This window comes from Rhipicephalus sanguineus, chromosome 3 (genome assembly GCF_013339695.2).
Source record: "Rhipicephalus sanguineus isolate Rsan-2018 chromosome 3, BIME_Rsan_1.4, whole genome shotgun sequence".
NCBI classification, from domain to species: Eukaryota; Metazoa; Arthropoda; class Arachnida; order Ixodida; family Ixodidae; genus Rhipicephalus; species Rhipicephalus sanguineus.
The window spans coordinates 153,764,970-153,792,794 of NC_051178.1; the positions used below are offsets into that span (position 1 = coordinate 153,764,970).

At 47.2% G+C, this 27,825-nt stretch overlaps 1 protein-coding gene across 1 annotated transcript; it reads left to right on the forward strand.

Annotated features, from left to right (window-relative positions):
* Positions 1–4,656: 4,656 nt before the first annotated feature.
* LOC119385989 (acetylcholinesterase-1) lies at positions 4,657–18,706 on the forward strand. The gene is made up of 2 exons (XM_037653344.1): positions 4,657–6,188; positions 18,538–18,706. The coding sequence occupies exons 1-2, from the start codon at positions 4,657–4,659 to the stop codon at positions 18,704–18,706; spliced, it is 1,701 nt and encodes a 566-aa protein (XP_037509272.1).
* The last annotated feature ends 9,119 nt before the right edge of the window (positions 18,707–27,825 follow it).

Below are 27,825 nucleotides of genomic sequence, written 5' to 3' on the forward strand. Positions count from 1 at the left end.
TCGTTGACGTCGGGGATTCCCATGACCTTTCCGTCACGTGACATTCACCAGAGATTGGCAGTGAGCGGCGAGGCTTCACAGCGTGTATGGAACCGGATACGAGCCGATAGCAACCGTCGCGGCGCGAAAGGCTCCGTTGATGAGATTGCGCTCTGTACGAGAGAAAGATCCAGCCCTCAGCAAGACGCGTGTTTCTCGCTTACGTGCAAACATTTCACTGGATTTGCTTATTTGTTTCACTCACGGCGTGACTGAGAAGTTAGCCTAGACTGAATATGCTTCTTTTTTTTTTATTTCCCCGAAAGACCGGTGGTATAGACCACCGTCGATATGTAGACAATACGTCTGCGATGTACACTTTGCTCTGAATGGACAGAGGCTATCACGGGGGTCAAAATGAGTACTGTATGAGAGGTCATCAACATTATTTCGTAGCAGCCGCCTCCAGCGCTCCTTCCAAACATTTCCGTCCCCTTGACTTTCACTTTTCTACGCCTCCAACGGCTTAAAGCTCGCATTTGTAACACGAGTGGTAGTGATACACGGCAAAAATTACGTTATAGGAACATATAACGACGACGCCCGACGAAAAAAAAAACGCTTGTTTACTTTGTGTATACATTCAATCAGTGCCCTGTTTTCTATCTTCTGCATGCGTGACAAAGCGCGAAAACGACAAACAGATGCTTCTTAGTGGACACGGACTATAGATAAGCGATTGTGATTAGCTGCTGTATGTGTGTACATACGAAGTGATGTGTTAGACAGTATACTGTGGGCAAAACTTGGACAGGAATCTGTGCGTGTAAACGTTCTATACATTGAAAAGTGAACTCCTGCAAATGAACTGTCCATTGCCATGTTATCTTTTTTTTTTCAGTTTGCTATCTGTTTTACTTTACTTCATTTTTCTCATTTTTGTTTTTGGGTAACCACTTTGTTTTGTTTGTTTTTGTTTTTCGCTGCAGAACTTAAAGAAATTGTGTAGCCGTGGTTTTGTGAACCTCAACCCCTCCACAGCAAGCCAGTTAGAACAGAACAGAACAGAACAGAACAGATATTCAGTGCACAAGGCTAAGTCGGGATAGGTGATAGAATGGATCTAATTATTGACAAATACTTAACGTCCACCCCTTTAGAGCAACGTTCGTAAATAGGAGGGGGGGGGGGGGAGGAGGAGATGCCATGCGTGTTCTTGTCGGAAAAATCAGTTTAATCGCGAGGGCTGCATATGGTTCCTGTCAGTCAATGTGGAGGCGCCTCACAAGGACATATAGTTACGTTAGTCTTTCATTAGGTGAATCCAGTTTAAGCCAGCGAATTTCCTGATATCTTTACTACAAGTTAAATGCATGCCAGCTTGTTAACAGGCGCGTATACACGTCTACTAAGAGGCAGACAAAGAGAAAGAAAAAAAAGAAAGAAAGGTAGCTGAGCAAGATGAGAGTTACCGATTTGCTACCCTTATAACTAGGTTGGTGAGCCGAAGAAAAGAACGCAAGAATGACGCTGCCGCTTTTAAGCGTTCTCAGATTCTTGTGGATCTCAAGAAGCTCTTGTTGTTATACCTTTAGCACCTTTTTTATGCGGAAAGGGGTAGACGGCCACCTCTTAAAGGCGCCATCATCTCCTAAATATTATGTAATAATAAATAAAAAACACACAGCAGTGCTTGCACGGCCTAACCAGACATCAGAGCCCCATTGTGCGATATGCCTTTCTGTGCCTCTGCACTTGTGCGTTCGAAGGAAGACGAACTGATCAAGGACTCGTTTACTTTGTTATGTACAACGTAATGAAAGCAACATACAATGAAGCCAAGGGAAATATAGGGCCATTATTTCTGGTCTTTAACTGTAATGCGGTAATTGTGATATAAATATAAATTAATTAAATTGGAGACAACTCGCCCTTGGTAGCTGCAGTTTCGGTCCCTGTACCAGCGGCAAGTTATCTCTTCGTCCATTTTTATTCATTTACGTTTGTATCACCGGTACCACACTGCAGTTAAAGGCTACAGATAATGCCCCTATCCTTTCCTTGGCGTCAATGTCTGTTAGTTTCATTAGGTTGTAGTTGTGTGTTTGCGATTTAGCTCTAAGAGCTCGCTAAACATTAGGCTCATTCTGTCAGTCATATCGACCTCCGCCGATCTCGAATGTGTTCCACTTTTCCGGCGCCCATTACCTTACTCTAATGCGTCTTCATTCAACCGGGCGATGTCTCCGTCGCCTGGTTGCGAATTAATAAGGCCTTCTATTTTTCCGTGTATCCTCGGGAGCGAAACGAGGTGGCAAGGTTCGGGGAAGACACGCGAAAGACACGGAAAGTTTTCACGGAGGCAGTATACTGGCTTCGTAAAGGTCAACCTCCCTGTCTTCTTGGTTTCCTCTCTCTCTCTCTCTCTCTCTCTCTCTCTCTCTCTCGTAAAGGCTAAACATAGCCGCTGGCATTTTGGGTGCTTTATGATTATGGAAGCTCTGAAACCATGAAGACAGAGAGATAGAATGCTAAATGAAGCAAGATATCTTGAGCTGAAGGCTTTTTTTTTTTTTTGTAATGCCATGAGTGTTATACGCAGGTTCTAGCCTTGAGTTAATGCGAGTTAGCTCTTGCGCAAATCTATTAGCAAGCTCTGGCCTCGTGCAGTAAACAAGCACGGCGACAGGCGGTCTGAGCAACCGTGCGGGTGCGGGAGACCAACCCGGGAATTTACCGCCATACAAGCAGCGTCGCACCACGTTGCAGAAAGCGGAAAGTGCGAGTGAGGCGTTCTTGAAGCAGAGCAATTTCGGTACGAGCGCCGTCCGGCGTTGAACAATGCTCTCTGAGGCATCAGTGTACAGTGGAATCTCGTTGATGCGGTTCTTACGCGCATTAAACATAAAAACGTATTATCCGAAAATTGCATTATCCAAAACCCTTACGTAGTTACGCTCGAAACGCATCCTACTGGCTACGGCTGCGCTGGAGAGATAGAGAGGGGAGAAGGAAGGGAAGAAAAGGCAGGGAGATTATCAGAAATATGTCATCGTCGTCGTTATCATGAGCCTATTTTATGTAAACTCTTGGAAGAAGGCCTCTCTCAGTGACCTCCTATTTATGCTATCCTGCGCGAGCTTATTTCATTTTGTCCCGGTGAACTTCTTAATTTTGTCATTCCACCTAACTCGCTACTGTCTTCGGCGGCGCTTCCGATCCCTTGGCAACCATCTCGTTGCTTTTAAAAACCATCTGCTGTCTGTCGTACGCATTACGTGTCCGACCCAGTTTCGTTACTTACATCGTCTCATTAGCGAAAACGTTGACGGAATGCATTTTAGCAGGGATTGAGGCTTTAGTCCAAATGGACGACCCGGTGCCACGTGTAACGCCCATGCTGAAGATGTGCCGGGGCTACGTTTCGCGTGATTGTCTCCGTATTTCGAAGTACTCAGCTATTTCGAATTGTCTGTATATAAAGCGGTGCATGTAGCCAATAGAGACGCGCGTTGAGCATATATGGCGGCCGCTTTGGTAATATATGACGCTGCCGGACGACTACGTTGTTAACTGAAGTCGAAATGCGCCAGGAATGGCTATAGGCCGTGACCCCCCCCCCCCCCCCCACACACACACACGCCCACCCTAAGAAAGAAAAGAAGAAAAGAAAAGACGAAAGCCACAGTGATTTGCTGCATGTTGAACAGGACGGATGCCGTTCACATAAAAAAGTGCGAGAAGATGAAATGTCTGCACTACATGAAAGCACGACGGCTGTATTGTATGCGGTCACCTATTCATCTTATTTTAATTAATGAGAAAACCACTCAGTCGTTGCTTCGCTTCCTGAATGAAATGCGCCCGAAGCACAAACATAAAATGCGCAGGGAAAGGTTTCTTGTAGCAGCCACTTAAGTGCGACCATAGGTACTTACGTATGCCCCTTATATTCATGCATTCAAGCCCAATAGTATACGTCACCTACAACTCCAATTTCCTCAAAAAAAGGAGGTGTAAGAAAAATAGAAGCTGTGCGCCAAGCCATAGTCTCAAAGCTTTTGTTAAAATATTCTGAAAGATGACAACACAAAACATAAATTTCGAAGTAAGAACTAATAACACCTTTGCTATATAAATACAGGTACGGTTTATTTTACTTTGTTCTTTGTTTGTTTGGTGGAGATTCAGGTCACGCGTACACGGATAACAAAAACAAAACGTTTAGAAAGGAATGGAGGAAGCGAAGTCGGTGCGATTGCGGTCAGATAAATAAAGATAAACACTCCGGCAACCGTGACAAACGACCTATATTCTGACATTAAAATTGAATTAGACGCTTTCGTCTTTTGCCCCGAGCATCGCAACTGAGCGTGCGTACAGTAGTCAATCTCAATTTTCTCGGATGTCTCACAGCGGTTTCTCATTCACTCATTCGAGACGACATTCAACGCAACGCGAGAAGGACGCCGGCTTTAAGGAGGAGGCCTCCGAATTCATCTGTCTTCTTCAAGGCCGCGTCGTATACGCACTCGCCTCACCGTTTGCAACCACGTTTCTCTCGCTAGAACTACGTCATTAATTATGCTCTCGTTTCCCCTTGCGACCCTCTTTCCAGTGGCACCGAGATTTAAAAGCCAGAAAGAAAATTTTCCGGGCTAAACAGCCGCACTCGCAATGTTGTCCGGCAACAAACATCCCTTCCTGCTGCCGCTCTCCGCGCTCCTGTTGTGCTGGACGAACCGGAATGCAGCGCAAGAGGCTCGTACCAACTACGTCACGGTAAAGACGGTCAACGGCCACGTGCGCGGCAGACTCCTGGACGTGGATGGGGCGTCCGTCGCGCAGTTCCTCGGGATACGGTACGCGGAGCCTCCCGTCGGGGTACTTCGCTTCCGGAAGCCCCTGCCTGCTCGTTCGTGGCAGCCGGAGACTCTGGACGCCCTCGAATTCGGAAGCCCCTGCGCGCAGGCTAACGGCTCGTTGCCTCCAGTGTCGTGGCTCGTTCCGCGAGACAAAGTTAGTGAGGACTGCCTCTTCCTCAACGTGTGGCACCCATTGGGCGACAGCCAGGACAACCTCGGAGTACTCGCGTGGATTCACGGCGGCGGATACCGCGCCGGCACGGCCTCCGATCCCGACTTCGACGGAAGAAAGCTGGCGGCCACGGGAAACGTCGTTGTGGTCACCATCAACTACAGGCTCGGCTCGTTCGGCTATCTCTACACCGGGCCCGGAACTTCGACAGGCAACTACGCCCTCTGGGACCACAACTTGGCCCTCCGCTGGATAAGGGACAACATCGCAAGATTCCGCGGCGACCCCGGACGAGTGACGGTGTGGGGTGAGAGTGCCGGCAGTATAGCCGTCGGCTCCCTGCTCCTGTCGCGACAGAACGCAGGTCTCATTCACAGGGCCATACTCTCCAGCGGAAGCAACTTTTGGCTCTTACCGCCAATGAATCGAGTCGGTCATGAGTTCGCCGACCGTATTGCTGGGCACGTGGGTTGCCTGGACTCCGAGAAGCCTTCTTCCAAGACGCACCCTGCCCAAGTGCTCCGGTGCCTACGGTCGGTGCCGGCCGACGCCATTATCGACGCTGAACAAACGCAGTTTCCCGACGACCTTGTCACCTTCCGGCCCGCCTTCGGCGACGAGTACCTCCCGCTACCGGACCTGACGACTCTGTCTAAGAGCATGTTCATTCCTCTGGACAGCCTGCTCGCGGGTGGAGTCTCCGAAGAAGGCAGCCTTTTTCTCTACTTTAAGGACCACGTCCTGTTTGGCCCCTCGGTGCCCAAGCTTACCAGGAAGCAGGCGTTCGACTTCGCCCTCAAGCACTACTTGGGCGTCCTGCCCGAAGACGTCCAGGCGATGATCAAGGAGTTCTACCAGAAGAACGTCGCCAGCGACGAAGATTCGCGAGGCGTGTTTCGGTCGTTGATAGACATGGTAGGCGACTACCTCATCATGTGTCCAACCAAGTTCCACGCGGAGCTGTTTGCAAAAACCAATCGGCCTGCCTACTTCTACATGCTGGACCACAGGTCCAAGAAAGGTCGCTTCCCGCCTTACATGGGCTCGATGCACTTCGAGGACGTGCAGTACTTCTTTGGCCTGCCTTTCGTATTCCCCGGCCGACACACGGACGAGGACCGGGCTTTCAGCCTACTCTGCATGCGAGTCATCGGCTCGTACGTCAGCACCGGGTAAGTGTCTTGCAGATGAGAAGGATATACGTTGCGTTATTCGGGACGAAAACGGTATGCTTAGCTCAGCGAAGCTGGTGAAATAACAATAATTCCTCGCGTTCGGATGGTCGGTGAAAACAGTGATTTCGTATTCAGGACATGCATGTATGCACACTGTGAGGCACGTACCGGACCTGTGCAATGCAAAGGCAGAGGTGTGGACAGCTCTATCGACCAGGTTGTCTGTGGTCATTCGTATGCTTGAAACGTGCGGCAAATGCGATAAATTTAACGCCTTCTTCTGAAGCCGATGTAATCAGATTCCACTTCAGTTTTAACCCTCACATCTCTTCATTATTTGTTCGTATTTCATCATCTTTTTAAAGAAGACAGCGTTCGTGTTTTGGAAATTTGGCACGTGCTTCTTTTATAACTAAACGTAATGTGAGCTTTCATTAGCGTTATCATATTTGCATGCCTGTTTTATCCGAGCGATTTGATAGTCCCACACTGGCTGGTAACACCGGATCAGTGAAATAAACTACTGTTAAGGAAGCCGATCGAAGCTAAGTATTGCGTACGAATTCCGCACGCTTGATTTCATTCATTCCTTATGACGTCCAGTGGTCTCGATTGGCCAATCTCGATGATAACATAGGCGGATTGAGCGCTTCTCGGGCCATTAATAAAACGACAGGAGAAATAACATTATAACGTCCTATTACCTTACGTTGGCCCTAGTTAAACCTTGCTTATAGTGGGTGTCACGCTGCTAAGCTCGGGGTCGCGGATTTGATTTCCGGCCACGGGACGGCAGCCGCGTTTTAATTGGGTAGAAATGCAAGGGCATCCGTGTACTTGGATTTAGGTAGCACTCTAAAGAACTCCAGGCGGTCAAAATTAATTCGGGGTCTCCTACGGCACTCCTCGTAATCACACGTGGTTTCGGCCCGTAACAACCCCGAAATTAATGAATTAGTTGAACTTGCTTAGTGCAACAAAAAGCCAAGAAAGCCTGGACTTGTAAGCTTGTGTTCGGTATTGCGCATTTGCCTCATGCACGGCCGCCAGGTGAATTATACGTTATACTTTCCACGTAATAAGCGTTAAATGATGGCAGGCATCCGAATGTTATTCAATGGGGCACTTTCTGCTTTAGTGTGCGCATATTAGGCTTGTTTTTTCTAGTTCTGAGGGCCTTGCACAAACTTTTGCACATGTGTGCATCGTCAGCCTAATGTCCCTCTGATGGGGGATTAATATTACCTCACTCCGTCACGAGTATCACATAAACACCCGTCTACCCATCTATCTATCTATCTATCTATCTATCTATCTATCTATCTATCTATCTATCTATCTATCTATCTATCTATCTATCTATCTATCTATCTATCTATCTATCTATCTATCTATCTATCTATCTATCTATCTATCTATCTATCTATCTATCTATCTATCTATCTATCTATCTATCTATCTATCTATCTATCTATCTATCTATCTGGACGATTTGAGCGCGTCATAATCGGTACGCAAAGGTAAAGGAACTCTGGCAAATCGCAGTAGCGTCCACTCCCTTACAACCCTCGTTGATATTTTGGACTAGTCGCCGTGGCTGACTGCTCAAACTTAAACTGGCGTTATTATATTATTAGCTGTACAGTTGAGCAGTGGATGCGGTCCAATAGCAACGTATAGGAAATTGATGACAGCCAGGAGGGGGGAAAACGAAAATGGTGTCATGCGAGTCGAGTAGCTTTTTCACATAGACGGGTGGTTGTTTTCGATAGAAGTACGTGGACTGCTTTTGAATTATTGTGTACACGGCCCACGCAGACGCACTTCTGTGATTGCGCTGCGCGCCTCTACGACGCGTTTCCAAGATGGATGACTCTACACTAGCATTACGCTTTCACGATGCTCATTGGCGATTCCTGCAGCTGCGTCACTATCAAGTTCCTGCGAATAACGGATGACTCGTGAAGTAGTAGGAGAAAAATTGGCAGATCCCACATACAGTGGGAATCGATGTTATGCGAAGCATGCGCGATATGGTGACTGTGGCGTAATTTTTCACATTGCGCAAAACGTTACGAAATGATCCTAGAGAAATATAGAAATGGTATACACACACTCATATGCTGAAGAGTCGCATATCTATTATATAACCGGTAGTTTACAGTTGCGTAACGATGGCCACAGCAGCATGGGTGCTAGCAACACAAGAAGCGGTAAGCTGATACGTAGTGCTTATATTCTTCAATACTGGATAGCGCGAATCTTTTCGATGGAGGCGAAAATGTCTGAGGCCCGTGTACTTAGATTGAGGTGCACGTTAAAGAACCCCAGGTGGTCGAAATTTCCGGAGCCCTCCACTACGGCGTCTCTCATAATCATATCGTGGTTTTGGGACGTTAAACCCCAGATATTATTATTATTATTATTAATATTATTGGATAGCGCGAATCCGAACAGGACAAAGAAGGAACACAGATGCACAGGACAGGCGTTACTCGCAACTAAGCTTCATTCAGGAAAGTTTCCCTAGATATATACACAGCCTAGTGGCACGCGCAGGCGCACTGCACGTACGTTACAGTCACAGTTACAGTTGTCATGCTTGTACTTGTCCGTTAAGACGGAGAACGCACACACGTTTTACGAACCCGTGTGTACGTGTAGAGGGGGTTCTTGACAGTTCTTGAACAAAGTCATCAGCACCGTGATCCGTGAGCACCAGACGATGTTCCGGACTTGTTATTCGGATCCGTTCGTGTTCGCGTGTAGTGATCAAGAGTAGTGAAGTGCGAGGTATAGTGCAGCTGGTGGAAATCCTCGATGTCCTATACAATGAAATGATCTATGATGCCTCCTGTCCTGGACGTGGCAGCGAGGTCTTGCGATGCCCTCTCCACATCCAATCCGTCTTCCACGCAGTATAAGGATCAAGCGTTGTTGGGTCTTGATAAATCAATGTTGAAATCACCGGTAACGATGCGAGGCCTGGTTCTCTCAGCAGATTTATTGTGGGAAGCATTGACGCCGGCTTTTGCGTAATCCGCGTGGCCCACGTTGCGGATCACGTGGACGAGTGGATGACAGTTGAGCGTCTTCCAGGGGTGTTCTGTTTTCAGTTTCCGCACTTTCCTTGCGTCCACCGAGGTGGTGTAGCGGTTAAGGTGCTCGGCTGCTGACCCAAAGGTTGCGGGTTCGATCCCAGCCGCGGCGATCACGTTTCGATCGAGGCGAAATGCTAGATGCCCGTGGTCTGTGCGATCTCGGTGCACGTTGAAGAATACCCGATGGTCAAAATTTCCGGAGCCCTTCGCTACAGCATCTGTCATATCATATCGCGGTTTTCGGACATAAAACCCCAACACTTCTTATTATTATCACATTCTTTGCGTGTCAATGTGTGTGTTCGCGGTTACTGTGCTGGTTGAGACTCTGTATCACCTGTGGCACACACCCACATAACATTAACTCTGGTTTACGGGTATGTGCCACACGTGACTGAGAGAAAGGGTTTCATGACGTACGCGACAGGTATTTTGCGTTATTCATGCCATGACCAGTGAATCGTGTTCGTCATACACTGATCCCCTGCTAGGCCAATTTTGGTATATTACAAGTTATGGAGACGACCAGGAGAGCGCCCAGACGTAGGCGGCTAGATAGATAGATAGATAGATAGATAGATAGATAGAAACGCCCAAAGTGCCTGAGGTTCGCTAAGAAATGCTTCGCATTTAAAAAATTCCGCTCTTACGACGAAAGGCGACAAACGTGCCTTATTTGAAACCCGCCACGGTGATCTAGTGGTTACAGCGCTCGGGTGCTGGCCCGAAGGTCGTGTGATCGAATCCCCGCCACGGCGGCTTCTTTTCGATGGAGGCGAAATGCTAGAGGCCTGTGTACTTAGATTTAGGAGTCCATTAAAGAACCCCAGGTGGTCGAAATTTCCGGAGCCTTCCACTACGGCGTCCCTTAATATCAAATCGTGGTTTCTGGACTTAATACCCCGACAATTATTATTAGTGCCTGATTTGAAGGCTTGTGCAGAGCTCCTACGTAATTTAAGAGATCCTGCCCTAACGACGAAAGATTTTTTAACTTCGTCGTATATGAGACGGAAAATGACTTCGGAACGAAAGGGAGAATACACATCATTTCGTCTTCACCGTTCTGCTCGCGCTGTGGTGTACTCTCTTATGGGATGCAGAAAATAACGGCACCTTTTCGTTTTCTAACGGTAACAATAACCCTTTGCTTGAGCTGCAAAATATAAGGAGTGGTTACTACTTAAAAAAGAAAGGCGAAGCTATTTTCTGCAGCCCATAGACATGCCCTGCTGAGCGTCACAGGGAAAGAAATAGGCGATTGAAGGAATGGAAGGCTGAGCGGTGTAATGCCGCTATTTGGGCTTGTTAGGGATATGGGCACAGTAGAGGAGTTAGGAGATTTGAACCAACGTGTGGTTGAAACCCTCACCCTCTTTATTGGCTTCCACCACCTCCCTTTGTAACAGTCGACGCAGCATAAAACGAGCTTTTCAATGCCTGTCACACTATCTAAAGGGAGCCCGGACCTTGTGTCCTTCGGGGCACAATCAGCGATTCCACCGTTGTCTAACCCAGCCCGCTCGTTGCAAGCAGCCAATCAGAGGGATCTAAATGGCAGAATCCATCGGCGGTGATTTCTCGTCGCGTTACCTGAACAGCAGTCTGCGAGGGCCTTTGTGACATACACTTGCATGCACCTTGGTTCGCTTTAGTGGCGCAGTCCTTCTCGATCTCCTATAGCAGCCTTGCTAATGTAACTACCTTTTGATGTTCGCTGCTGCTGAATACACTTAAAAAACTCATTTGGTGCGGCAATAGAGCCTATATATACCATACATGAAATGGAAGGTAATATACCGCACATATACCATACATGACGTGCAAGGTATTAGTTTCGCAAGGCTACCATTTCCCGAGGCCTACACGCTGCGTGGCGAATATGTAGGCTCATGTACATCTAGCGCTGTCTATTTTGGGCATCCTTGCTGGCATTTTTTGTATGCGCGTAGGCATATATGCTTGCGCAAACTCGTTTCAATCTACCTATAGCGAGCTCGCTATGATTGAGTGCTTCACTATATGTAAACTTAGCGTTGCCTGCGCGAACGAAAAATATAAAAGACACGCACGCGACGTGCTTCACGAAAAACTGAAAAGACGAATACTCCGAAAAATCGTTCTCCCGTGAAAGTACCTCGGCCCTACAAAACGAGAGCTGCAGCGCTTCGCCGTCTTTTCCCGAGGAAAACCGTGTGCACTAAGGTACACTACGTTCACGGTTAATATATAAGCTCTGCTTTCATATCATTCTCAATATCGCGGGTAATATGGCAACTGATACCTTCTTTTACGCGCCAAATCCCCCATATACTTCTTCTACCACTGCTGCCGCTTATTAACATTTCTTTCTTTTTTTCGTTATGTTCACGCTATACCTACGTCCTGCTTAAATGCAAATTTGGCGCGAGAAAAGCGAAAGCTAGCGGACGCCGCCGTTATGTAGTATGTCACAGGCAGCGCGGACTGGGCGATTCACCTGGCTGAAGTTAGCGAAATGAAGTTCTTCGTTCTCACGAGAGCTTATGTCGTGATCCGTCGTTTCTGATGAGTGCGTTATTCCGCTAGTCCGCTTTCGTCTCCTCCGCGAGTCAGCGAGAATATTTTAGAGTGACGATGGAAATGCATAAATCTTAACGGCTCTCTTACGCATCTTTTTTTATTATTTTTCCTTTATTCCATGACATGGCAGCTATAGCTATGGTCATCATATTCGTCTTCGGACTCGTCATGTATGCGTTGATCTTACTTTGCGTTCATCTCTTCGCTTTTTTTTTTCTTCCTGGCACGGTGCGTCAGCGTTAACATGACATAAGGTATGTTCAGGCTCCACTTTTCGGTATATATTTGAATACAACATAAACACCCCTCTGCCTTGCCCCAGGGAGCATAACGCCAACTTTGGTGGCATCATGCTTCCTGGATGTTCACACTATAAAGTCTTGTATGCAGACATTCGAGACAGCTGCAGATGTTCGTGGCACCACCATTTGAAGAAACACACAGGGCCCCTTATGCAATCGCCTAAGACTACTCGATGGCGAAAGCCGTCTTCTTCTTTTTCTTCTCGGTCGCTGTATTGATCGTCTCCCCCAACCCCTCCTGTGAAAGCTTTCTGCACCTAACGTGGTTTCGCAGTGCCTCCAAGATCGGAGGCAATGCAAGCTTCTGCACTTCACCTGGTTTTGCACTGCCTCCGTGATCAGCCCACCGTTTGACTAAGCGACAGTGTCATATGATGACGTCATGGTGACGTCGCAAATTTTGGTGATCTATGACGTCATGATGACGTCACCGCGTGGCGATGATTTTTTGCATCACTCGCGTCGAGGCCGCTGGGGCCGACGGCGCTGACGGTCAATTTTAGCGTTTGATGAGGCATCTAAGGCTTTCACCTTAAGGAATATTGGTGCCACACACAGCTGTCTCGAACATCGGTACAAGACTGTAGTGTGAACATACAACGTACGCGTTCTTTTAAGTGACCACGCGTCGAAACCGTAGTCCATACCACCGTTTAGTTTGATGGCTATGTTAGCGCAATGAACGATTAGAACATCTCCGCGTCGATAGCTAGCGTACGTTTCGTTTGAATGAACTTACGCGTCAGAGAAAAGCATCTCGGCACAGGGCGAGGCGTCGGCGTTCTTCAGGTATGGGGCCCGGCTAACGTGACTGGAATTTTCACTGACTATATTGTTTAGTATGGGAAGCTTTTATGGTAAATGTACTTAGCCTGATCGCGGTACTCTTATCCACATACTAAAACACGCCTCGGGTCTTCACTTACACGAATTATAGCTCTGATTACACTTCCTGAGTCCCTTTAACCATCAAATTTCGTTCAAGTAACGTTTAACTGTATAACGCTCGCAGAGCTCTTGTAAACCCCATCTGGGAAGTCATTCGTTTTCTGACGCAGACGCAGACTCTTCTTAAAGTCTTTACGTCAATGCATTGTCTATAATAACTAAGTCGTTGTATTCAAATTTTCTTGCTGACAAAGCGTGCATCTCCCCCTTCCGTTTCTATCGGCTTGAAGATTCTCATAACGTGTAAGCTTCCACAATATATAAGTAAGCTATAATTAGATATAGTGAGCTCTGTTGGTTTTGTTCCGCGCGGCTTATGTCGTTGTTCGAACAGCGACGAGGGATTTAAACGCGGCAAGAAAAGCGGGAAGGGACGAGCGTGAAACGAAAAGAACAACATCGAGTGTTGCGTGCAAAAAAACTTTGCCACGGCGAGTCACAGTACCCCCTCGATCGTTCCGACGGGCAGACCACGTGATTGATCGCCCGCGCCATGCACGGCCGTCGACATGAAATCTTCAGGACTCGCTTATTCGCCGAAGCGCAGTTTTTAACGACCGACCGAGGCGGTTTTTAGCATATCGTCGCGCGGCCGTGCTCCGGTTCTAGCCACCATACTCCGGTGATCCGAGCGCAGAGCCCCCCGAATGCATGCGTTATTCATCCTCGTTATTTCCGAATCAAGCGGCGGCCCCGCCTTTAATGCGACTGTTGACAGTGATGCATAGCCGACGCGGAAAGCACCTTTATTACGCTCTCGCCTTCTGATGTTGTTGACGCTGTCGGCATCGCCACCGATGCTTGTTAGCGTGAACCAACCCGTGCACGTACAAAGATTTCTCATTAGGGCGATAGACATGGTGGTGTGAGTGAGTGAGTGAGTGAGTGAGTGAGTGAGTGAGTGAGTGAGTGAGTGAGTGAGTGAGTGAGTGAGTGAGTGAGTGAGTGAGTGAGTGAGTGAGTGAGTGAGTGAGTGAGTGAGTGAGTGAGTGAGTGAGTGAGTGAGTGAGTGAGTGAGTGAGTGAGTGAGTGAGTGAGTGAGTGAGTGAGTGAGTGAGTGAGTGAGTGAGTGAGTGAGTGAGTGAGTGAGTGAGTGAGTGAGTGAGTGAGTGAGTGCATCTGTGTGCGTATGCGTTATTCCACATGGGAATGACGCATTTCTTCTTCATTATACGTATTACACACGCAAGATGTTTCAATCAAGATGGAACGCTCTGGTATGCGCACAATGTGTAGCAAATCAAATTTCCCACGATTTTACATATCAGAGACACGTTCGACACGCGGTATCCTTCAGATAACCAATACAAACCCTCTAAATACATCATTTTACATCGCGAGTAAACCGTGACTTTACAAGTGGAAAGTATACGGCGATTACTTCGTTACCGCTAGTTGTTATAGGTTGCTTGTGAGGATCAATAAATGCTTGTATATGCTGCGGTTGTGGTCTATGCCTTACAAAATACATATTTCGTCACCCTATAAAAATGCACTGATGTTTATCTATAGAGACTGTTACAATCTCTTTGAAACTTTCTGGCGTATATTTACAGTCCATATCCTAAAGCGTCTGTGTAAGTCCATCGAGGCCTCGAGTGTGCAGAGACTGGATATGAAAGTTTTTTTTTTTCCCCTCTTAACTATGACCTTCTCATCAGCGGATTGTTGACTGGCATAGACAATGCACGGACAAATATGTTGGCTCATACCACCACCTTTATGCGCGCTGGGCCATGACATCTCGCAGAGGTGGCTCAAGTGTTATTTCAGTATCACGAACAACGCTTCTTGCCGTGCGTGAAAACGTAAGGCCAGTAAAGCAGTGCAAAGCTCGCTTCACCAGTGCCGCTTCTCACCGTCCTTAAAACATTAGAGCTTGTTCCGCATTCGTCATTCCACGCAGCTTCGTCGGGCCTGCCGTGCATCGGTTGGCGTTTCTCTGCGTGAAAAATTTAACGTCGCAGGCTTCGAGTCACTCTTAGTCGATAAAGCACTGCGAGCGGCGGCTAAGCATACATGAAATATTCGAGCCCCTAAGCGGGGTATCTGGGATTCTCCAAGTTCGAAAAAATTCGAAGCGACGTGCTTCGTTTGTACATGTCCACGCGCTCGATCGTCTCCGTGTGCGAAAGCTACTGGCAAATTCAACGTATAGCAAGCATACACGGCGACACTCGAACAAGACTGTGGCCGACCATGTATACGCATGCCGAAACACGACAGAGACGCGGCTCCCGGAACAACATTCCAAATGCCCTCCTACACACCTCCGATCAACCGAGCCCGGAAATTTCCTGCAAATCGTCTCAGGGTTCGGCGATAACTTGAACCGGACTAGGTAATTAGGCGAGGCGCGTGGCTTTGGCGGCCCACTTATTCATTCCGTAAGTTACTCAGAGTGGGGCTTAGCGTGGTGGTCAGTTCTGTATAGAGAGGGGAATTCTTAAGAAGCTGCGCTCAGTAAGTCCACCCTGTAGGTAGCGCTCGTATGGAAGACCCAGCAGTACGGCCTTTCTCGTCCGCGGCCCTCAATGCGGGAACGCGTCGTCCCCTGTCGACTTGTATAAACCTGAAGAATCCTTCACTTAGCAGGTGGGTGTCGATCGTTGAGTAGCAAGGAGTCGAAGGCGCGAGCGTGCTCTTGTCGAGAATAGTGATTGCCAGAGCTAGCTGGTTGCACATCATGAAGAGGTTTTCCAGCCAAACGCACTCTTTAAATGCGAAGCATTTCTTAGCGAACTTCAGCGACTTTGAGTCTATCTATCTATCTATCTATCTATCTATCTATCTATCTATCTATCTATCTATCTATCTATCTATCTATCTATCTATCTATCTATCTATCTATCTATCTATCTATCTATCTATCTATCTATCTATCTATCTATCTATCTATCTATCCGCGTACGACTGTGCTCCCCTGGCCGTTTAGTCAATGAGGTGTATACCAAAATTGGTATGGCATAACATGACTGCATGACGAACATACATGACAGGTCATAACACGAAAATCATGACATCCATGTCATGAACGGCATTATTTACATGTCACAGTCTTGGTGTCTTGCGGCCGTTTCGTTAACTTGATATACACCGAAACTGGTATTGCGCGACATGACTGTATGACGAACATAAATGACAGGTGGTAACATGAAAATCATGACATGCATGTCATGTAGTTTCCTGCGTCGTCGTCACTGCGTTTGACTGGAAACCTTCTCACAAAACTGATGCTATAGCGCGCGCGCGTGTGTGTGTGTGTGTTCTTTAAATTTCAAGCCCTTTCTCTCATTCTTTTCTTTCTTACATTGCTTTGCCCCCTTACCCTTCCCCAGCGCAGGGTAGCAAACCGCATATTTATCTTCCGGTTAACCTCCCGGCCTTTCACTTAACCTTTATCTCTCTCTCTCTCTCTCTCTCTCTCTCTCTCTGGTGTCGCTCTGCGAAACAGTGGGGTAGGCGTCGTTCCCCAAACTCGCAATACGATAGAAAACGACACACACGGCTAACTAGACCCATATTATATGTACATTGCGCCTGTGAAAAAAAAATTATGGGCGTGGTGCGCAGAAGCGGCAGATGCTATTTCGAAGGCTGTCAAATATTCCGCCATATATTGTCGAATTCGCCGTTTTGTCGTCCCTGGATGGCTTACGTGATTGGTATACCACGGCCACTGGTTGTATACAAAATGCGTGTATAACAACAATTTTCGGACGCCCCGCGCCCCTCGCGCATTGCCCTCGGCCCCTCACCACCGCCAATGCCTCTTCCAAAAGTGTCGTGATACTCGGCGGTGGCACTCCCCACCAGCCGTCGTGCCGCCGCCGAGTATCGCGATACTGAACCTTGGCGCTGTTATCAGCAGTTGTCACTTGGGCTTGCTATGGGACGGACGCGTGTCGTTCGCTCGGTGGTAGAACAGCGGGAATTGAAAGAGCGCGAACGCGCACAGAAGCGCGAATTGGCGCGAAGACGTCATGAAGCCGCTGCCGCTAGCTTCGCTAACTTCCATTGTCACAGTAGCGGAAGGGCTCTGAATTTTTCTCCAGAAATTGCTTGTGTATATTCAGACCTTAGTTGCAGAGCATACGTTTATCGACTTCCTTGCAACGTGCGAATGGCGGCGCAACAGCATGTCGCTGTCGCATCAGCCAACCATCAGCTCTCTTCTCGGAAGAGTGCGCTGGGCGGGCCCATATATATAGAACGGCAGTGCTGGGCATTAATATTTAGCTTATATCATGACATGCCAAGTACGAGTTGGGCCAACTTTTGGTGGCTTCATTTTTGTTTGCAAGTAGCTTTATTTCCTCCATCGATTAAAATTATCTGACGTCGTGTTGCTTGCAGGCTCACAAAGCGTTCAATAAGTTCTCGTAAAGTTCATCATGAAATTACTCATAAATATAACAAGTGTTGCAAGGGTCATACTTTTTGACTTGGCAGTGACCCCATGGCGTGTCAGCTGCTGCAATTAGCAGATGCGAAGCCAGGTAGTGCATCATTATGTCACAGTGTACCTAGTTACTTGTAACCGATATATACTGCAATCCATTCGTAGAAAAAACTGCATTGGTAAATCATTTAGTAGGATCTGACGCTTGCCTAGTGATTCCTAGTTTCGAGAGTTGAGGCCTTCAACCTCCCCCAACCGCCCCCCCTTTTTTTTCACAAGTACAAAAAAAAATCAAGCCTAACATATTACGTCATTACTTTAATAGAACGAAAGATGGCTGTGAAAACGATGTTAAGTTATTTACCCATTCTATATCCTGACTCCTACAAACTCAACTTCAGCATTACTATCAGCCTTATGATTACTCCCGTTTTACTCACGTCTACTCACACATACTTCAAAGCACTAGCGTTCATACCCCATCTCAATATTTATTGATCTGAGGCGTGAGTTACGGAGAGGGGCGAGGGGAGGGGGGTTCGACCTCTCTCTGGCAAAATCTTTTGTTAGAAGTGCTTGATAAAATATCGCGTGTGAGTCAACTCTCTCGATAAAAATGTCCTTACTGCATTGTAACCATTGATAACTCGTTTTTGAAGGTGTGAGATAAAAATGCGCCAAGTACAACGCCAGTTATATGAGATATTGATGTTAAAGAGCATTGACACTACGGTCGAAAAAGCTAATGGACTCATGAGTCCACTCACTGAGACTACGATCGAGCCGTGACTCTGAGTCGGAGTGAGTCCGAGCGAGCAATATTTTGGTGAGTTTGAGTCCGAGTGAGTCCTGTTGAGAAAAATTTCAGTGAGTCTGAGTCCCAGTGAGTCCGAATGAGGAAAATTTTGGTGAGTCTGAGTCCGAGTGAGTCCTAAAGGCAAAATATATTTCATGAGTGAGCGTGAGTGAGAGCCACATTTTTTTGCCGACCTATGATCCCACGACCAATTTGTTTTCCGCGTATCTCGCAGGAAACCGCAGTTGCCCGAGGAAGACATCGACTGGCCCGTGTTCACCAAAGAACAGCCTACGCATGTCATGCTGCGTGCGGGTAACAGCAGCGTCGAATGGGGGTTTCACGATGACGGCTGCAACCTGTACAGAAAAATCTACGAGATTTTCAACATCGTGACACCCTGACAACCTCGAAATCACTTTTGGTACCCGATGCGAAGGAGGTTTCATGATGCACAGGTCATTCGCCGCCAGTGGCGTAGCCAGGGAGTGGCACACCGGGCCCGTGGACTCTACCCGACCCCCACCCCGCGAAATTGTTTTTTTTTCCCATGGGATACAGAGCACAAAATGACACTCGACCACACTTACTTGCCCGGACCGCATGTCGGATCAAGGACATGCCCCCCCCCCCCCACCCAACGGGAAACAAATTTCTGCCTACGCTACTGTACGTCGCAAGACATGCATGTCAGCCTGCGCATTCCTTATCCTATATGCAAAACTGTGCGAACATTTTGTCTCATGCAGTGGTAACGTGTTTGCACCTGTGATGGTAACTGGTAACGTGTTGGTGCTATCAGGGGCGTAGCCAGGGGGGGGGGGGGTTGGGGGGGTTCAAACCCCCCGAAATTTTTCAATTTTGCTTGCGCATATATACACGCACACATACAAACGCACGCACGAACATACATAAAGTATGGTTGACCCCCCCCCCCCCCCCGAAAAAAATTTCTGGCTACGCCCCTGGGTGCTATAATGTACTGTAGTCCTATTGCACTGACGCAGCCAGGGAGGAGGAGGGGTTGGAGGGGTTCACCCCTCCGCCCGAAATTTTCCAATTTTGCATGTGTATATATCCACGCACACACACAAACGCAAGCACACCATACATATATAAACTATGATTGACCCCCCCCCCCCTCCCCGAAAACGATTTCTGGCTGCGCCCCTGTCCTACTGTGACTGCAATTTCTGAAATTCTATAGGGAGATGTTCTTTGATCGACGGAAAACCTGTGTAATTATACACTTGGATCTTCATTTATTTGAACTTCGCTACACAACACTGCCCTTTTACGACCTACATGCATGTTGTGTATGCAACTGAACAGCGATTAAGCGCATTAAAACCTTTCCCTAGCATGTTTGTATGTCTCGAGAAAGATTGGTTGTGGGTGTTTTATATTCTATCTGTCCATTCAAAATACATTTCTTTTCCTTTTTTTTAATAAACATACTTTCACATTCTCATAATGAGGAACTCATTACCCAAGGTAGCAGTAATATTATCCGGATAACGGCAACTTACATCAAATATTTCTTGTAGGAGGCCCGAGGCAATGCGAGGCCTAAACGTCTGCATTAACTTCAGTAGAGCTTACAGAGACCAACAACGTGTCACTGAAGCATTGTGAACCATTTTACACGTAGTGTGCTACATACAAAGCCCGGCCTTAACTCTATATATTTAATTTAATTCAAACTTGACGGAAATAATCGCAAACTCTACACCTGTACAGCTCTCAATTGCTAGTTATTTATACGTTAAAGAGCGCCGCTTACGGTTTATATATATATATATATATATATATATATATATATATATATATATATATATATATATATATATATATATATATATAAGTATGCGAATATGTGCGCCTTTATTGTAGACTACGGGGTCACGCCATCACAGCGGCAGCACGTGATGGTATCTCTGCAGACCTTTTGCTGAGTCCTGTTCACAATTGATTACAGGCCTACGTTTTGGTGCCGCATTGTGACGCAATATGCACCGCGCACATTTCGATCACACAAGCAACGGGAGACTGCGGCAGACTGTGATACCTTCAATGCGGCCGCTAACACTGCCTTTCCTCTGCAACAAGATAATGAACCTAAAAGTACGTGCGATAACGCTCTCCCCCACCCCACACCCCACCTCGTACCCCTCCCCCCACTCCCAGAAAAAAAATAATAAAAAAATACTGACTATCAGCTAAACCTTCGGAAAAGGTAAGAGTTTGAAAAAAAAATTAAACATGACAAACAAAATGTGTCATATCAGTGAAATACTCCTGTTAGCAGCTACCCGCCACGGTGGTCTAGTGGTTAAAGTGCTCGACAGTTGACCCGCAGGTCGCGGGATCAAATCCCGGCTGCGGCGGCAGCATTCCCGATAGAGGCGAAAATGCTTGAGGCCCGTGTACTTAGATTTAGGTGCACGTTAAAGAACCCCAGGAGGTCGAAATTTCCGGAGCCCTCCACTACGGCGTCTCTCATAATTATATGGTGGTTTTGGGACGTTAAACCCCAACAACTAGCGAACTCCTGTTTGCAGCTGAATACGTTTTGCCAGTCCGAACTCGTAAATAAAACAGGAGCTGCAAGCTAGAGTTATACGGTGCTCTTCTGAACCATAATATGATCTCCCAGTCGTGTCATATGGGTAGCTCGTATATGTATATATGCATATAGGAGCCTTCCTCCCTGCTCGTTTATATGCTCAGCTGTCCTCCCTGCGTTCACGAGTTAATTGCCAGCGCGATTTGATTAGGCCGGCGGGATATCTGCTCAGAACTTAACCATGCATGTCTCTACACCCTATCAGTACGGATTGATTAAACCCTGTGTGATACCTGCTGCAAAGTCAATCTCGTCTCGTTGAGCGAGACCCACCTTCCTAATCAGACAAACAAGACAACGCTTCGACGGGAATGTGATTAAGCAACTTTCGCAAAAGATATCGCGATGCCACCGCGCAGGAGTGAAATTCATTGTGAAACAATGGGTTGTCAGCATGAATGGGAAGAACTTCTAGATAACCACGGTAATGGGAAACGTCGCTCGACGGTTTAACTAGACGTGATTGCGGACCGGCCATTCTTTTGTTCTTTTGTCAGTGGTGGCCATTACGCCAGCGGCTGGACCTCTCGGGAAGCGGCCCGCATTCTTCAAATTCACGAAGGCAACATTTGCCGTAAAGGGGACAACCTGCGCATGCGCATATATGGCCACAGACTTGGTGATCATTAGCGAAGCTGACTGACCAATGGCAAGAAAGCACTTATGAAGGAAAAGCTTTGTGAATTCGATCCCACACTCATTACTTCCAGCATTATATTTACTTCGTACACATTATTTGAAAACTGCCAAATTAAAAAAAAAATAACTTATCAAGCTATCAACTCTTCACCTCGGCAATAAAGAAAACGACATATCAATTCCGCAAACTGCGCCTAATTATACACATCTAATGTGAACAACGCTGGTGTATCATACACCGCTCTGAAATATGACCGGTATAGTTTCCGAGTAGGACTTTAACAATAAAATAAACTCAATAAACAAATTGTTTCAAGCATTGGCCGGCGCCTGTACGCCCCTGCATTGCATCAGCGCTGCGGTTAGGCATTGTCTGCTATGCGGGGTTAATGTATTTCATACAGGCGAGATACTTCCGGCAATACGCTGAAGCGCCGATGTTGTCAGAGTTAACAGGTAACAGCATCAGCCAAGCATATATGTGCTACATATTTTGCTGTCTCTGGAAGCTTGCATACGGCAACGGATATATTTTTGCGACACTGTCACAGACTTTGACGTGATAGGGCTGCGACGATCTCCGATGTTGCACACTATATGGATTCCGGTTGCGGTGATAAAAAAAAAAATGATGGCACATGACTCTGTGTTATTTCGCCCTAGCATATTCTTCGTGTTGTGGAAGCCTTGTTATTGGAATCGCCCTCCCCAACGTCCCACCGTCTTGTGGTTACCGATGGTTATATTTCCTGTGTGCCGTCGACTTATCACCCTAAATAATTCACGCTAGCTGTTTTCGTCAGCGTTATTGCAGAGACACTAAACAGAAACACTACGTCACTTTAAAGGGGATCCTGCAAAGCTTTTTCAGTATGGTCAGAAAACGCTGCCGATCGGTAGTCGAGATTCCTGAGGACACGCGAGCCAATCAATATAGCGCAGCACGCGGACTAGAATTTACAATTAATTCTCAAAGTCAGCTTAAAAATCATTCCCTCTTCTTTCTACAAATGATGCCATATACCCAAATTCACGCGTCCATTGGCTGATTTGAGCATCGTCAGCTGCACAGTTACCATGGCCGCCGCGGGAGGCCGCTACGTGCTAGAGTATATGCTACCTTTAGGTAGCACATGCTACCTAAATGTAGCATATACAGTGCCGCGCGCTCGCGATCGCTCTGAAAGTAAACCGCGTGTTCGAAGGAAAAAAAAAAGAAAGAGTGCTAACGGTCACGACACGCGTGCGTCGTAACTTCTTTCCCCGTGACATCCCTCCCTGTTTAGCTTCCAGCATGCTCGTCGGGACGAGAGAAGAGAGGAAGCAATTACAGCGTGCAACAAAATCGCTGTACGCTCGTTGTTGACGGATTCTAAAAATCTTTGCGGCAGTCGATTCATGAGGCAGTAATTAACTCCGTTAATGAAGCCATTCGATGGTTACTTGGAAAAGTGTTGCAGGGCACTGACATGAAATTTACGCATGTCAAAATTTTTGCATCCACGAGTAGTTATCGACCTCCCAGTAGCGATTCGCTACTCGAAATGCAACTGAGGAACGAATAACTGTCTGTTTTATTGATTAATATGACCAGCACCTAGCTAGCACGATTCAAAACGGGTGGCAAGGCCACCAATTAATTTGTAGCTGAACGCCCCGTTGAAATTTCGTACGCTGTTTGCCCCCAAAATAAAATAACTTCCAGGTGACGGACGCCATTCAAATTTGGTCAAAAACACCCGCTATGCATACCGAGCAGTCGACTGAAGGACACATCTCGAGCTTATTGGCGGCGAGGAGTTACGGAGTCGCCCTCTATCGGATGCGCCTCGATTGCGTGCTAGGCAGGATGCCGCCGGCGCGCGCCCCATAGGTATTGCTATAGTGTACTAGAATAATTATTACAAAATCACCTCGCGGAAGCCCTCCGGGACATTTATGCAAGTACTTTCGAAAAGAAATATGTTTTTTTCTGTCAAAAGAATAATTTTCGACGAACAGAAAGCACAAGACAGTCTACAGTCGCTGTCTATCTGCAGAAAACCGAGCACCCGCTTCACACGGTCACCGCGTTTAAACACTGTACCGCGTCGATGCCGCGTCGGAGACCCTTGAACCCAGGGTTGCCACTGACTTTCGAGTAAATGTCGTCAAACGACGAGCAAAAAGTCGCCAAAAGTCGCATTTTTTTTTTTACAAATTTCGCCGAAAAAGTAGCCATTCTAGATATGTGCGGCATACCCAGTAATAAAAATTTCCACTCACGTATAGCCCCGTAGAATACAGTACCGTCCAAGACCCTTAAATTATATTGACGTTTCTCGATGCCAGTCGTATCGCCCGCTTCACCATGGGAGTGCATGGCGCTGCTTCTCCGACTAGCCGCAAGATGTGCGTGGTGGCGCAAGGGTGAATGAACGAAACGCTCATGATATCCTTTCATTCCTGTCCTCTCGTTTCAAAGCTAAAAGTTTGGTATAAACCTTGGGCGAAAACCGTGAAAGTATTATTTGTAGGCAGCTTTATGTACCCTTATATGAATTAAAAGGATTAAAAGGTTTATTGAAGGTAACACGACAGAATTCTTACAGGAACCGATCATTAGTGAGCCTTACACCTTTTCAGTGTGAACTAATATGATACCGGACATCACCGACCCTTTCTTATAGTTACTTATATCTACACGCGCCAATCCGATGCGTTATTGCTGTATAACAATGTAAAATGTTATATAGCAATTGTTTTTATTGCACACGCTCACCGAGAACAGTGAAAAATGCCTCAATAAATAATTTTTATTGCAGAAATAGTCGCGTATCCTCCTCTCTTCGCTATTCCAAAACAGTCTTTGCGAGCTGAACTGGGGGTACTGCAACAGTGAATAAGTCGCCAAGCTATTCACAGCAGTTGGAGCTTTGGCGGAACAAATGGTCGAAACACGCGGCCAACCCGTCGTCTTGCCCCTTCAGATGCGAAACTTCAGATAAGCTTAAAGTGCTTAAAGCACCTAAAGCAGGCTAGTGAAAGAAACCCACGTGACTGGTATGGCAAATTGACCCGCCATCTATGGAGTGGGATCAGAGTTAAAATCTGCGTTCCGTCTCTTTTCTCCCAACTCTCTTCAACCCCCTCTCTGGCGGGATCAACTCCCTCTCCTCCGGGAGGCGCGCTTTCCGCCGCCTTGCTGGCGCCGCCGCGCCGACTTTGAAATCCGTTGGAAAGTTTCGTGTCTGGCGTTGGTAAGGCGCGCGTTAGCCGTCGTCGCTCGTCCGTTTGACGGTGCGCGCTCGCTGTGTGCTTGTGCGACGCGATGTTTTACGACTCGGGATGTTTGTGCATAGTGCTTTGTTGCTCGAATACTTCCAGAACAAGTCCCGGAATATATGTGCCGGCCCCCAAAAGAACAACAGGTGAGCGTGCCCTTTGAGTTGCGGCTTTCATTGTGTCAGTTTGAATTCACGTCCATACCGAGTAGCTGTTCTCTGCAGTGGGGCTACAGTTATTGTTTTCAAAAATGACTGATTCGAAAAGGGCACGATGCTGCGTTTAAATCGTTATACGAACAAGCAGCGGTACATGAAGCCCATGCGACGTAAATATAGTTACAGGCTTACAACTATCACAGAACCGCGTGCTTGAATATGTGCTTTGCATTTATCTCCGGTTAATTACTCGCCATCGCCTATAACCGCGTTTCTAAGGCTGTAGGTAAATGTATAAAAACTTGTGCTGCTCTGGCACGAACAATCGACGGCGCTCTTTATCTGATTGGAACTTGTCCCTTTTCTTCAGGGCGGAAGCGTTTTTAAAGTACTCCGGAACGCCACACAGCTGATTGGTGCGCCCAGAGAAAAGCTGAAGAATTGCAGAATCGGCGCATTTCAAGAAGAGATGCCATGAATCCTCCGATATCATCTGTTCATTTTCTTCGCGTTTATCATCACTAGTTTTATGAAAATCAACGTTTTTGGAAATGTTGTCAATAAAGTGCGGCCAATATTAGTTGTGGTATATGTGGAGTTCGTTTTCACATCTTTAAAATGATCTTTACATGATTATTCTATTTTTAGGTATTCAACTGCTTTCATTGTTTTTGCATTGCAGTGAATGTTCAATTTTGTTAGTTATGATAATTTTGTGCAATATCGTGCGCATATATCAGAAGCTCTTCTGCACTTTTGTCAGTATAAAAATTGTTTTTTATTATGTGCCCTAATGTTATGCTGTTTTTTATTCCACTGTTCTTTAAGTTCTTAACTTTGCCGATACCTTTCGTGTTGTTTAGTGGTCATGAACACGTCTATGTGAATCTCCTGTTCATCACTTCTGTTAATCTCCTGAACCTCTGTCGCACCACATTTGATGAAAATGTTGATTTTCGGAAACGAGGACAATAAAACGAGACCAAAGATATTTTGTGTTGTGAGTGCAATTCATTCTTTTGCGTTCTGGCACATGCTGCACGACTGCAGTGTGTTCAGAATGCTTGATTGCAAATTGCGTACATTCAAACGCGCAACGAACGCGCGGCGCAGCACGCGCAAGCGGATGCAAAAAAAAAAAAAAAAAAAAAAACGCCGGCGCAGCACGCGCGAGCGGGCGGGCGAGCGGGTTCATGAAAAAAAGTGGGGGAGGAGGCTGCGCAGCACGCAAACAAAACAAAAAGAATAAAACACGGCGCTTGCGAGAGAGCTAGGAGAGGAGGTGCGAGGCGCGGCTGGTGTTGCCATGACGACGCATACCGTGTGCGCCGCCATTCTGCAGTTTGAGCTTCTGAATCCCAGCCGCCAGGATAGTAACTGAAGGGACGTTTGGCGCTGCCAGCGCTGACGTCATGAATTAAGACGTCCTATGGGAGGTATACGGAGTAACCTCCCCCTGCCTAAAGCCATAAACCTACAGTCAATCACTGCCCCCTCGCGGTTTGCAAGGCAGTCCGCTGACTTACATTTTGCTAGAATGTCGCTGGGGGACGTTCCAGTACCTCCTGCATCTAGATGGCATCCCGAACTAAGGATCCCACTCACTGATCTTATTTTCACAGAACATCAAATAAACGTTTTATTATCTCTAGATGAATTGAGGAGGTACACACGAGTTACGTACAGGACGGACGTACCGAATGACGCGTAATGTGCACATTCTACTCGTGGGTCTAAAACCAAGAAAAATACTGAGAATGTTGCCGCTGATTTGTTGGGAAGACACTGAGCTTAGGATTCAAAACTCGATGGAGACCTAAGCCGAAAATCGCCAAAAATTCGCCATGTCGCCATTCATAATTTTAGGTCGCCACGGGCCTCTCAAATTCGCCAATTTGGCGAAAAGTAGCCACCATTGGCAACCCTGCCTGAACCGGCTTCTTGTGTGAAAGGTAGTCACTCGCTGAGTGCAAAAAAATTACACCATCTCCCGCTAAAGGGGACCATGAGGCGATGCGAAGCCGGAGCACTTGCCCGATCGCGTTCCGTTGGCGTTCGTTGGGCATGCTACCGACCTCGCGTCGTGGAACGCGAAGAGGGACGCTACGCGCGTCGTATCTTCCATCTAGCCTGGCCGTTAATTCTCACAGGGCGAGCGGGGAACGCGGTCGACAGGCGGGCGAGAGGGGGGCAGCGTAGGAGAGGAGAAAGAAGGGGAGGGGACGCGCATGCGCTTGAGCTCATCGCGGCGTTGCGCAGGAGAGAATTTCGGCATGTCTAGCCCGCGTTTCAGAGGGAAAGTGGGGAGGGAAAGTGGAGATGGGAAGTGGAGAGGGGGGGAGAGGGAAAGTGGAGAGGGGAGGGGAGAGGGAAAGTGGAGAGGGTGAGTGGAGAGGAGGTGTGTGGAGAGGGTATGCGCATGCGCAGTAAGGGTGGTCACGCCGCACACTACCGGATTGAGCTCGGCCTTAGATACTTCGCATCTAATATGTGAAATATCTCGTTAGAGTAGACTGCCTGTATAGCCAAACGGAGCATAACAGAAAGAAGCCTCGAGGCAGCGATCGCACGGGTTCGCGACGACTGACGGTGCCTCTGCATGTATGAGCGTCTGCCATGTATGCTCGTACTGATGGTTTCGCTTTTGTTACGAGCGCGTTTCGGCACCGCGCTGAAGTTGTCTCGCACTGCGTATTGATCGGCTTTCTCAGCGGGCAAATGCCGCTGCATCTGTTTCTTTATTCAGTGCAAATTCGTTTCGTTTGGTGCTCACACAAAACGTGAGCAAATGCGACGCCTTTTTTTAATGCTCCTTAATTATCGTTACATTTGCATT

Coding starts and splice junctions, on each gene's coding strand:
- LOC119385989 (XM_037653344.1), top strand. CDS start 4,657: ATGTTGTCCGGCAACAAACATCCCTTCCTGCTGCCGCTCTCCGCGCTC. Junction 6,189..18,537: donor GGCTCGTACGTCAGCACCGG/GTAAGTGTCTTG, acceptor CGTATCTCGCAG/GAAACCGCAGTTGCCCGAGG.